General features: G+C 45.6%; 1 protein-coding gene across 1 annotated transcript in view; it reads left to right on the top strand.

The window, feature by feature from the left end:
• Nucleotides 1–12,500, top strand: part of fryl (furry homolog, like) — a 96,547-nt gene that overhangs the window by 36,715 nt on the left and 47,332 nt on the right. Inside the window, exons 6-13 of the mRNA XM_062555704.1 lie at nt 145–224; nt 1,073–1,153; nt 2,784–2,952; nt 4,217–4,315; nt 7,520–7,618; nt 7,760–7,861; nt 10,372–10,416; nt 11,950–12,053. Of these exons, the coding sequence (XP_062411688.1) occupies nt 145–224; nt 1,073–1,153; nt 2,784–2,952; nt 4,217–4,315; nt 7,520–7,618; nt 7,760–7,861; nt 10,372–10,416; nt 11,950–12,053 (779 nt within the window). The remainder of the gene's footprint in view (nt 1–144; nt 225–1,072; nt 1,154–2,783; nt 2,953–4,216; nt 4,316–7,519; nt 7,619–7,759; nt 7,862–10,371; nt 10,417–11,949; nt 12,054–12,500) is intronic.

Raw genomic sequence — 12,500 nt, 5'->3', positions numbered from 1 at the left:
ATGGCGAGGAGCAGAGAGGGGAGGAATCCGAAATAGAAAGAAGGGAGGGTGTGATGGATAGAGATGAGTGTTTGGGAGGACGTGCGTGTGTGTGCGTGTGTGTGTGAGTGAGACTTACAAAATGTGTTGCTCTCTCCTTTGCAGATCCCTTTGCATCCAGTGCCAGATGCTTTAGTACATGAAGTTCTGAACCTGGCATTCAAGCACTTTAAACATAGAGAGGGGTGAGTTTGGGACACACACACACACACACACACACACACGCACAGATAAAGCATACAATGTATTCTATTTTTTGCCCACTGCTGTTTCCAACAATCTTTATTTATTTGCCCCAGTTCATACTGCATACATATAATCTCAATCACCAATTAATTTGTCTCCCTGACATGCACGTGCACACAATCGGCGTGCATGATCTCACACACACACACACACACACACACACACACACACACAAACACGCTCTGCTGTAGATGGTGTAGCCAACAGTAGCGCAGAGCAGGGATCCATTCATTGTTTTATGGCCAGGCTGGTTTTATTGCTAACGTGTGTGAGAGTTTATGGCCTGTGTGCGTCATTAATGTCAGCTCACAGAAAGCCCTCCATTCATGCCAGACAGACACCTTTACTGGTTTATTCCAGCACGGGCATAAACAACACACGCACACACACACACACACACATACACACACACACGCACACTTGTCGGTACATCCTGTCACACCAACAATGACTGGTGTGTACACACACACACACACACACACACACACACACACACACACACACACACACACACACACACCATGCAAAGATGCGCTTGAAGGCACACAAACAAAATAAGCAAATACATGTGCACACACAACTGAAAACACACCAAATACACACCAGTGATTCTTCATGTATACACATGTGCACAACTGACCACACACATCTGGAAATATACATGTACATCCAGAGAAACACACACACACACACACACACACACACACACACACACACACACACACGTTATCTGCCAGTTCCAGGTTTGCGAGTCTCATGCTCTCCTCTCCTGGATTTTGATTGACAGGAACTCTGGCCCCAACACTGTCAACGTGCACATCATTGCAGACCTGTACGCCGAGGTCATCGGAGTTCTCACACAGTCCAAGTAAGTCAGCCCTTTGGCGCAGCATCGTGTGCAACACGCGAACCCTGGCTACTTTTCAAAGCAGACACGCTTGATCCGGGTCAGACAAAGAAAACAAGTACAAACGCTGCTTCAAAACGAGATGGATAGTGAAGACTTGGATTAAACAAACATTTAATCTAGTAGCAGATTTTTTTGCCAGATTAAAGTGTTGACTCACTTTTCTCTTGCTCTTGTGTCAATGTAACATTTAAAACAAGTAGTAGTAGCACTTGAGTCGGGCATTTCCTGCCTGATGCTGAAGACTTGATCTTGAACCTTGCCCTTCATTTAAGGGAATGAGCAATCTGCTGTGTTTTGATAGCAGGATTTATTGCCCTCTTTCAGTTCAGTTCGGTTCAATTCAGTGTTGCTTTATTGTTTGTACAATAGTGCCAAAAGCATAACAATAAAACGGAATATTATCTTGTAAAATAACACTGAAACATTGAAAGCACTGAAGAAAAGAAAACATGGGATAACATGAGCATAGCAGGAACGGTCACAGTAACATGAGTGTGTGTGTGTGTGTGTGTGTGTCTTTGCACACACACTCTCTCACTCATCACAGTGTAGGAGAAATGCATCTCTGTCTGGAGAGAGGACTGATTTCAGGGTACGCCTGATACAGGATTTTGAATGCTTGAAATCCGTATGACTAACTTTAATATCGTTGCCCTCAGTTGAAATACTGCTCCCACTGACCTCCTCGTTGGTGCTGGAGTCTTAAAAATGTCCTGGACTCCAATGCACTTCACGCTCAGTAGTGTTTCTAGCTCCGCACCACACCACACTGGCACTGGGTTAGCTGATAAAAGCCAGTGAGTTATAGCATAATAATGATTGCAGATCGCAACTTAATTGCCTTTGGTTACAACCTGCTATTAAGTAGATGTTATGTTTCTGCCCTCTCGTGGGTCTGCTGGTTGGATTGGGTTGGGGTGGGGTGGGTTCTGCCGGGCCCTGTGCTCGGGCGCGGGTCATTTCGGGGGCATTAAGGGAGAGATTAGGAATGAGGAATGAAGTGGAGTGTTTACGTTTGCCTTTAATGGTGACGGGTGGTGCTGCTGCTGGAGCTGGTGTTGGAAGTATGGGCAGGCTGCTGCTGCTGCTGCTGCTGCTGCTGCTCCTCGACTTCCTCATGACTTCCCAGTTACATCACAGCTGTGTGTGTGTGTGTGTGTGTGTTCTATTGAGTGGCGAAGATCCTTCATCTCGCCAATTTTGCAAAATGCCGCCCCATCGGTGAGAATTCTGTGGTTGATGTTTTTTTAGCAAGGCCCCACCTTTTAGAATGTCTAACTAGCAAAGATTATTTAAAAAAAAAAAAGAGAAACCGTTCTAACACAAAATGCTCTGGCCATTAAATAAACTTACTGTAGCTGCTGAAATGTCTTTAAATTGAACAAACAAGAAGGGTTTGAGGGGTGAATTAGACATGGCATCTGAACACTGTTTGTGGTCTCTCACTGTGTGTTCTCCTCCCTGTGTGCGTGCATGTGATTTGTTGTTGTTGTTGTTGTTGTGCATTTGCTCATATGTTTATGTGTGTGTGTGTGTGTGTGTGTGTGTGTGTGTGTGTGTGTGTGTGTGTGTGTGTGTGTGTGTCCAGGTTCCAGGCGGTGAGGAAGAAGTTCATCACAGAGCTGAAGGAGCTTCGGCAGAAGGAGCAGTCTCCTCACGTGTGCCAGAGCATCATCAGCCTTATCATGGGCATGAAGTTCTTCCGGGTCAAGATGTACCCCGTGGAGGACTTTGAGGCCTCCTTCCAGTTCATGCAGGTAAAGGACCCGCTGACCAGGATCAGTCTAGGAGTATGTGAGGTTGTGAGGGTTAGAGATTACTGTACATGTTGTGGAGGACATTGAGGTTGTGTGTGTGTGTTGGGAGAGCTTGGGTGTGTGTGTGCTTGTAGGTGGCCTAAACTCACCCCTCTCAAGCATACAGTAAGTGTGTGTTTTGGTGGTGTAGAGGCGTAGTGTTGAGGAGTGATTCTACAACTTAGGAAGCTAGTTGATGTCTCTCCTGATCACGTAATGAGAGTTCTAAGCCTTGCAGTTATTCATCGGGTGCAAGTGTGTGAGTGTGCATCCCAGACCTCTAACTCCTGCCTGTTAAATTGTATTGATTGGCTGCTGTGTAGTCCCACCTGGGCTCCGCTGTGAGCAGTGGCTGCCTGCGACGCCTGCAGTGCCCCACCCGTGAGCTCCGAGGTCTGGGGTGGGCGGCGCTGGTCAGGGCACCGTAGGAGAGACCGGCGCTCCAGCGTGACCAGTCCATTTAGTGCAGGCAGACCCTACAGCTTCACCTCAGCTGCCTTCTGTAGCAGCGGCCATAAAGTCCAGTGAGCTACTGTGAAGTACTGCATCATTGCGCCAGGGAGTGTGTGTGTGTGTGTGTGTGTGTGTGTGTGTGTGTGTGTGTGTGTGTGTGCGTGTGCGCCTTGTGTTTGTGTGTGTAGGTCATTGTGTGTGTGTGTGTGTGGGCTAGGGTCTGGGCCGTGCCAAGACCGGCGTGTAGAGCAATGCCTTTTCATTAAGTGCAGTGCAGGCAGTAAAAATCCTCACTCGATACACGCCACATTTCACAAGCCCAGATTCTGTGGCGGTTTATTAGCCGTGTTGAGAACAGAGCATGGCTTTATGGTCGTCCTCATAATTCCTTTCCCTCTGTGTGTGTGTGTGTGTGTGTGTGTGTGTGTGTGTGTGTGTGTGTGTGTCTGTGTGTGTCTGTGTGTTTGTTTATGTTAATGTGTATGTCTTCACACATACGACTGCTGAGAACAGTGTAGAGATTGTATGTTTGTCTGCTGTGCATGTCGTCTCCATACTGGAATAAAACAGATTCCAGATATCCAGGGAATACAACTCTCTTATCTCCCCTACCTGCTTGACAGTTCTTCCCAGCCTTGTGTGTGTGTGTGTGTGTGTCTCTGCATCTGTCTGTGTTATTTTGTATGTGTGTGTGGACCATTTGTGCTATTTATATCTTCGATGACTTTCTCTCTCTTTTTCTCTCTGTGTGTGTTTTGTGTGGTTTCCTTAGGAATGTGCCCAGTATTTTCTGGAGGTTAAGGATAAGGATAAGGATATCAAGCACGCCCTGGCTGGGTTATTTGTGGAGATCCTCATCCCTGTAGCTGCTGTAAGTGCCACTGAGTCTCATATGCCCACCTCTCTACACACTGCACACACACACACACACACACACACACACACACACACACACACACACACACACACACACACACACATACAACCACCTCTCTACACACTGCACATACACACACACACAGTATGCCCACCTCTCTACACACTGCACATACACACATATACAACCACCTCTCTACACACCGCACACATACAGTGCCTATAGAAAGTTATCATACCCTTTTGAAATAGTTACTTTTTTTGTCTTACAGCCTGAAATCAAAACCCATTTTTAAAAAAATCTTTTCCAGTTTTATTTACAAATGTAGCTGTACAACATCAAAATAATGAAAAAAAAGTCAACAGTTCTGAAAATTAATAAAAAATTAAAAACTAGAATAACAGGGTTGGAAAAGTCATCATACCCCTGACTTAATACTTTGTAAAGCTTCCTTTTGCTTTCATTACAGCCATCAATCTGTTTGGATATGTCTCTATTATAGCTTTGCACACCTAGATAGGGGAATATTTGCCCAATTTTCCGTGCAGAAATGTTAAAATTTAGTCAAATTCTGTAGGGAATGGCAATGGACTGCCCTCTTCAAGTCAATCCACATATTTTCTATAGGATTTAAGTCAGGGCTCTGACTTTGCCACTCAAGGATATTCACCATCCTATCCTTAAGCCACTGCTTTGTTCTTTTGGCAGTATGTTTAGGATTTTTGTCGTGTTGGAAGGCGAATGACCTCCCCATCCTCAGCTGTTTAGGAGAGGGACGCAGGTTTTCCTCAAGAATTTTGGTGTACTTGGCAGCATCCATTTTCCCTTCTATCCTGACCAATTGCCCAGTCCCCGCTGAAGAGAAACATCCCCAAAACATAATGTTGCCCCCACCATGCTTCAAAGTAGGTATGGTGTGTTTTGGGTGTGTTTGGGTGTGTATACTGTGTTTGGTTAGCGCCTGGAGTTCAGTCCAAAAACTTCAATTTTAGTCTCCAAAAAGTTCGATCTTAGTCTCATCTGACCATATAAGCTTTTTCCACATGGTAGCAGAATATTCCAGATGTGTTTTTGCACTAATCTCAAAGCGCAATGTTTGGAGAAAACCAACACAGTACACCACCCAAAACACACCATACCTAGTGTGAAGCATGGTGGGGGCAACATTATGTTGTGGGGATGTTTCTTTTCAGCGGGAACTGGGCAATTGGTCAGGATAGAAGGGAAAATGGATGCTGCTAAGTACACCCACATTCTTAAGGAAAACCTGCGTCCCTCTCCTAGACAGCTGAGTATGGGGAGGTCATTTGCCTTCCAACACGACAAAAATCCTAAACATACTGCCAAAAGAACAAAGCAGTGGCTTAAGGATAGGATGGTGAATATCCTTGAGAGGCAAAGTCAGAGCCCTGACTTAAATCCTATAGAAAATATGTGGATTGACTTGAAGAGAGCAGTCCATCGCCATTCCCTACAGAATTTGACTAAATTTTAACATTTCTGTACGGAAAATTGGGCAAATATTCCCCTATCTAGGTGTGCAAAGCTATAATAGAGACATATCCAAACAGATTGATGGCTGTAATGAAAGCAAAAGGAAGCTTTACAAAGTATTAAGTCAGGGGTATGATGACTTTTCCGACCCTGTTATTCTAGTTTTTCATTTTTTATTAATTTTCAGAACTGTTTACTTTTTTTTCATTATTTTGATGTTGTACAGCTAAATGTGTTAATAAAACTGGAAAAGATTTTTTTTAAAATGGGTTTTGATTTCAGGCTGTAAGACAAAAAAAGTAACTATTTCAAAAGGGTATGATAACTTTCTATAGGCACTGTACACACACACACACACACACACACACACACACACACACACACACACACACACACACACACACACACACACACACACACACACACACACACACACACACACACACACACACACACACACACACACACACACACACACACACACACACACACACACACACACACACATACATACAACCGCCTCTCTACACACTGCACATACACACATACTGTACAGTATACTGTAACCACCTCTCGGCACATGCACACATACAGTATAACCACCTCTCTACGCACTGCACACACACACACACACACAGTATAACCACCTCTCTACACACTGCACACACACACAGTATAACCACCTCTCTACACACTGCACACACACATACAGTATAACCACCTCTCTACACAATGCACATACACACATACAACCACCTCTCCACACAATGCACACACACATACAACCACCTCTCTACACACCACACATCCACATGTCCTAGCATATGGTGCATACTCTCACACACACACACACACACACACACACACTCCACAGATCCACTGAGGTGCTGCTGTAAAACACATTTCACGGTCACAATCTCGACATTGAGAGTAAAAAACACTCAGACCACAGCTGAGCTGTGTGGGGATAGAAGGGAAGTGTCTTCACGGAGCAGCCAGGCTTCAGTGAACACAGAACAGATGCGGTGCGTTTGTGGCGCGTGTCCTGCCTTTCCCGTACCTCTCCACTGCAATCAGTGAAGCTGGCTACGCCAGACATGAGAGCGACACGTCTGAAGAAATAGGCCAGTGCTCTATTTATGTTTTTGTGTGGTGCATACATACGCTCATGTTCAGTGGAGCCTGGTACAGATGCGAGAACAGTAGACCAGAATGCTATTTTCAGTTCAGACGCTCTCTCTCGGTCTCTACACATACACACCCACACACACACACACACACACACACACACACACACACACACACATACACATTAAAGGTTGTTTAAGCAGTTCAGATTGTGTACATTGTTATGGTGAGTTGTTAAACGCTGACTGAGTAAGCAAGGCGAGAACATGTACGATTTAACTTATGCTAACAAAGAGTTACAGGAGTTGGGGATGGAGATGACTTGGGAAGCATGTTTTGCAGTTCACAAGGGGTTGCAGGAGTAGGCAATAAAGAGAACATGGAAATGTTTAATTTTATTTTAGTAGCAGGTGACCACACCATGCGGCGGTCATAGCATGTATTTTCTGTATTATTCAGTAATGGCACCTAAGGGATGCTGAGCCATTTGGTCCTCAGTCTTCTTTACCTTTTTCCCTCTTCCCTCTCTCCTTCTCCTCCTCTCCTCCTCTCCTCCTTCGCTCCTTGTGTCCCCAGGCGGTGAAGAATGAAGTGAATGTACCGTGTCTGAAGAACTTTGTGGAGATGCTCTACCAGACAACCTTTGACCTTAGTTCCAGAAAGAAACACTCTCTGGTAATCTGCCCCTTGTATATTTGCAGATTTAGATGTAATTGGTCTTGTACCTGTTGCCCTGTCAACTCGTTGTAGGTCTTTCAACAGTTAGTACTAAGTGTGCTTTGTAACCTCCCCCTGTGTCTTTTCACCCCCCTCCAGGCTCTCTACCCCCTAGTGACGTGCCTGCTGTGTGTCAGCCAGAAGCAGTTCTTCCTCAACAACTGGCACATCTTCCTCCAGAACTGCCTCTCTCACCTCAAGGTACAGATAGCCTGGCTTTGCCGCCAGCACCTCCGCTAGCACCACAGTGGAGTTAGCGCTAGTGTGGTGCTAGCTTTAGAATCAGCTGTGAACAATAGTGGTCACTTTAAACAGGTGGTGACTCACTTTGACACTGCGACATCGTGTGAATTATTGATGGATTATAGAGGTAACACAAGACATGATTGTCATCAGAGTGCCTTTTGACATGTACATTAATATGGTCAACATCTGAATGTGTAAATATGAATATGTTGTTGTGCATTAAGACCAGCCATCACAGCCATGCCCAGTTGAGTTAAGCAGTGCCATTGCTTCTTCTTTTAGTAATAGTAATGCTTTAGTAATAGAAAAGTGGCTAAAGGCTAATAGTCACATGTACAGTAATGGCTAATAGACAAATGGCATCGCTTAGTTTAGCCAGTGGAAAAATGGCTTAGCAAATAGACATATAGTATAGAGAAATGATGTATGAATCTTAGAAGGCTCTAGATGAAGTTGTGTGTGATGTGAGGTGCAAGCTGTGCCTTCCTGTCCAAAGGCAGTTTGATCTTCTTCCTCCTCTTCACCCACTCCCTCGTGCCAGCTAGACAATCAAACCAAGCCAATCACCAGCCAATCGCAAAGTGTGTATGTGTCTGTGTGTATGTCTGTGTGTGTCTGTCTGTGTGTGTCTGTCTGTGTGTGAGTTTATCTGTGTGTGTGTGTGTGTGTGTGTGTGTGTGTGTGTGTGTGCGAGAGAGAGAGATGAAGAGAAAGATGCTGTATGACTGTTAGTATCTCCACTGATTTGTGCATGTCTGCGTTTGATGATTCATCTCGTAGTGATCTGGTGATTGACTCCTCTTCCTGTGATGATTCTGATTCAGTGATTCAGAAGTGGTTGTGTGGGATTCTGTGTTCATGGCTTTTAATCTTCCTTTTAATCTTGAACAACTCCTTTGATGATTTAGTAGTGATTGGTAAAGAAGTGATTCATTCGTAGCTGTCTGATTCTCGTACGATTCCCGATTCCCTGCTGCTGTTGATTGAAACGAATGAACGGACTAACGAATGATTCGTTGTGATTCCTCTTGTGTTGTGTGCTGATTCACCTGGTCTCCCCGTGGTCCTCCTCATCTCCCAGCAGCTGGCTCAGCTCTGGCTCTCAGTCAGACCATGACTCTTGACTCCCAGTCCGAACTGAACCAGCCTGACTCCTTTCTCTAGGGATACACCCTCTCAATCAGCTCTACTCTCTCCCTCTCTGCCTCTCTAATTGATGGGTTAGAGATTCACACAAAAGAAAAAAACCTGGTGGTTCATGGGAATTGTAGTCTTTAAACAAGGCACCAGTCTCCCCAGCTGCTGTCCTTCCTGCGTTTGTCTGCTCTCTGTGTCTTCAGCCTTCTTTTCATCCTGTCCACTTCCTGTCTGCGCCTACTGCTGCTACCTCCACCACCACCCCCACCACCACCACCACCACCACCTCGTCTTTCCAACCCCACCCGTACCCCACCTTATCTCTGCAGACCTCATTCACTCCCCTCTGTGCTGAAGAGAAAAGACTTGTCTCTAGTGTCTGGCTATGCACAACAAATGATCGCTTAGTGATGGATGTAATTGAGTGCCAGCTGATTTAGCGCGTTTGCTTCTGAACGAGCGCACAAATAATAATAGGGCGACATCAGGGTTATTTCCTGGTTTTGTTTGGAGCGATGACGAGTACTCTACTCTGAACATCATCCGTCAGCATCATCTTAAGAATGAATGATTTTTTTTATAAAAGCCAACATGTCCTGCCGAGGCCATTCATTCAGAATTTATGTGCCGTTTTGTTTTAAAAAAGTAATGACTGAATTCCAAAGTGTCCACGGAGACGGTTGTCTCCGCCCCATGCGCATAGTTTTAGGGGATGCACATGGTCTGTGAATGAGGTCCAACGTGTCGCCATACATACCCTTTGCTAACCCCGCCCCTTTTCCTGCACGATTCCCCCGGCTCAGCCAGTCAGAGCGCATCTTTCACCTCATTCCATCCCATCTCATTTGATTGATTTGTGAGTCGCCACGGCACCATTACCAAACATGCAGTGACGAGCACAAAACGATCCTCATCCGCATTCTCACAGCCCCGTAGCGTTTAGTCTCCTGTGTTCCTCCTCATTAGGGCAGAATGCTTGTTTTACAGCCGCGTTGCATGTTTAGCATTTCATTTTAGGTTTGTTTCTGTTTGTTTGTTGTTTGTTTACAGCCACGTTGCATGTTTAGCATTTCGTTTTTAGGGTTTGTTTTTGTTCTTGTTTGTTTGTTTGTTTGTTTCTGCTGCATCTATTATCTTTTTCTCTCTAACTTGCATGTTTCCATCCCTCCTCCCATCATGGCTCCTGTTGTCCTTTCGTCCTCTCCACCACTCTATCTCTCTCTCTCCCTCCCCCCCTCTCTCTTTCTCTCTCTCTCTCTCTCTCTCTCTCTCTCTCTCTCCCTCTCTCACTCCCTCTCACTCTCATCACTCTCGTTCACTCGCTCCAGATGCCCTCTAACAACAGCATCAGGAAGCAGATTGAGACACTGCAGGTGAGTTTCTCCAGCATGCTCTCTGAGAGGCCAGGTGGCCCCACTCTGCACAAAAGCCACCTGGATGCACCTCTAACACCCGCCCCTCCTCTCCCCTCCTCTCCTGTCCCTGGAGTCTGAGGAGCAGTGCACGCAGTCCTCTCTTGATTCCCACTGACCGGAAATAGGACTCAAAGACCCAACCGACACCTCTGATACCATCGGCCCCCTAATGCACCAGAAAGGATTATGGGAGATGTAGTTGCTGACTAGTTGCTGAGGCAGCAAGTTGCAGTGCCCCCGAGATGTTTGTGCTTTCTGGAGACCGTGTGTCAGGTAGTGTTGTGTTTTGCGGCGACCTTAGTGCAGCGTTGGTCTTTTCCTGAGTGCTGACGGGCAAACTTCAACTCCTTAAACCCAAATAAAAATGAAAACAAGTGCTCACACACACACACATGCGGGCTCTCTGTGAGCAGGCACACTCCCACAAAGACCCACACACACAAACATGCAAATGACAGTCTATTTTTGTTGTTCATTGTTAGTTTTTGTGCTACTGTTTTGTTGCCTGAGGTAACTTTGTATTTGCAAGCTTGCATAAAACAGTCCTCGGTCAGGCTCCTGCTACCGCAGTCAACCATACACATGGCTCCCCCCTATGGAACAGAGAAGGAACAGCACCCTCCCCTGCTGTAGAGTTTGGTGCAGTCAGCTGAGCCGTGTGTCTTTTTGTGTGTGTGTGTGTGTGTGTGTGTGTGAGTGAATGAATGAATGAATGTGATTGCGTAACTGTATGTGTGTGTGTGAATTAATGAACGTGATTGTGTCTGTGTGTCTGTGTGCACCTATACTTGTGTGTGTGTGTGTGTGTGCACACATGCACTTGTGTGTGTGTGTGTGTGTGTGTGTGTGTGTGTGTGTGTGTGTGTGTGTGTGTGTGTGTGTGTGTGTGTGTGTGTGTGTGAGGTATATTGCTGAGTCAGCCTCGTTGTCTTGTCAGCTCCTGAGTGTTAATCGAGGGTTCATTCCAGAGGTTGCGCGTGTGGTTTGTGGATGACGTACAACTCCCTCCAGCAACAGGATCAATACAATTTATTCAGATATGATGGCGCTCATTGAGTCATTAATGCAGATTCATGAGTCGCATCCGTCTTTACCTCGGCCAAATCGATTCTCGGCTTTAAATGAAGGTAACAGGATGATGAGGGCTGCTCTCCGAGAGGGCTTTATTTGGAAACGAGACACAGAATCATAACAAGCTCTTTAAGAGGTGATTCATGGGCCATTTTTAGCTTCGATCATATTAGGAATGATTCACGAATCAAATGTCTTGGCTGATTCAGTTTATGAGCTAGTTAGGCCCCAACGTGTAGGTTTATGGTTCATGTTTATAACAAATTGACTTCCCTAATTCTGGGCAATTGGCTCCCTCATTCATTTGGATTGATTTTATTTTAGCTGGGGGGGGGGGGGGGGGGGGGTTGTGGTGGATTAGTGAGACGTTTGTTTGGGTCGTTGGTGTTTTTTTGCTGATGGTGTGTTTGTCGCCTGTAGAACAAAGACCCCAAAATGTCTCGCGTAGCGCTGGAGTCGCTCTACAGGCTGCTGTGGGTCTACATCATCAGGATCAAGTGTGAGAGCAACACCACCACACAGAGGTGAGACACACACACACACACACACACACACACACACACATTTATTCCACATTACAAGTCCAAGAGACTTTAGCACTTTGCCATCATCGGTTTTACAGTTTCAAGGGTGAAAGAAACACTTTCTCTTCCAAATACACATGCCCCCTATAATTGCTGATATCGAACAGTAGTTTTTCAACTGCTTGGCCGTTCCGATGTGAAGTCCGCACACACGCACTGCAGTGCACACACATACACTGTGTTTCCCGCACTTTGAAGATACAGTAACAAACGTGTTTTGGAAGCAGCGGAGGAACAATTTATCACCACTCCCGTTAATGTAGCAGAGCATGCTGCGTCAGCATATCAAGTCCCTCTGGCTGTGTTGAGTCAGGTCACCCGTAGCACATTGTACATTCATTCACTCTTTTACTCTTTTACTCCTTTACTCATTCATTCACTCTTTTA

This window comes from Sardina pilchardus, chromosome 15 (genome assembly GCF_963854185.1).
Source record: "Sardina pilchardus chromosome 15, fSarPil1.1, whole genome shotgun sequence".
In the NCBI taxonomy this organism is placed as follows: domain Eukaryota; kingdom Metazoa; phylum Chordata; class Actinopteri; order Clupeiformes; family Clupeidae; genus Sardina; species Sardina pilchardus.
This window is presented reverse-complemented; position numbering and strand designations above follow the sequence as displayed.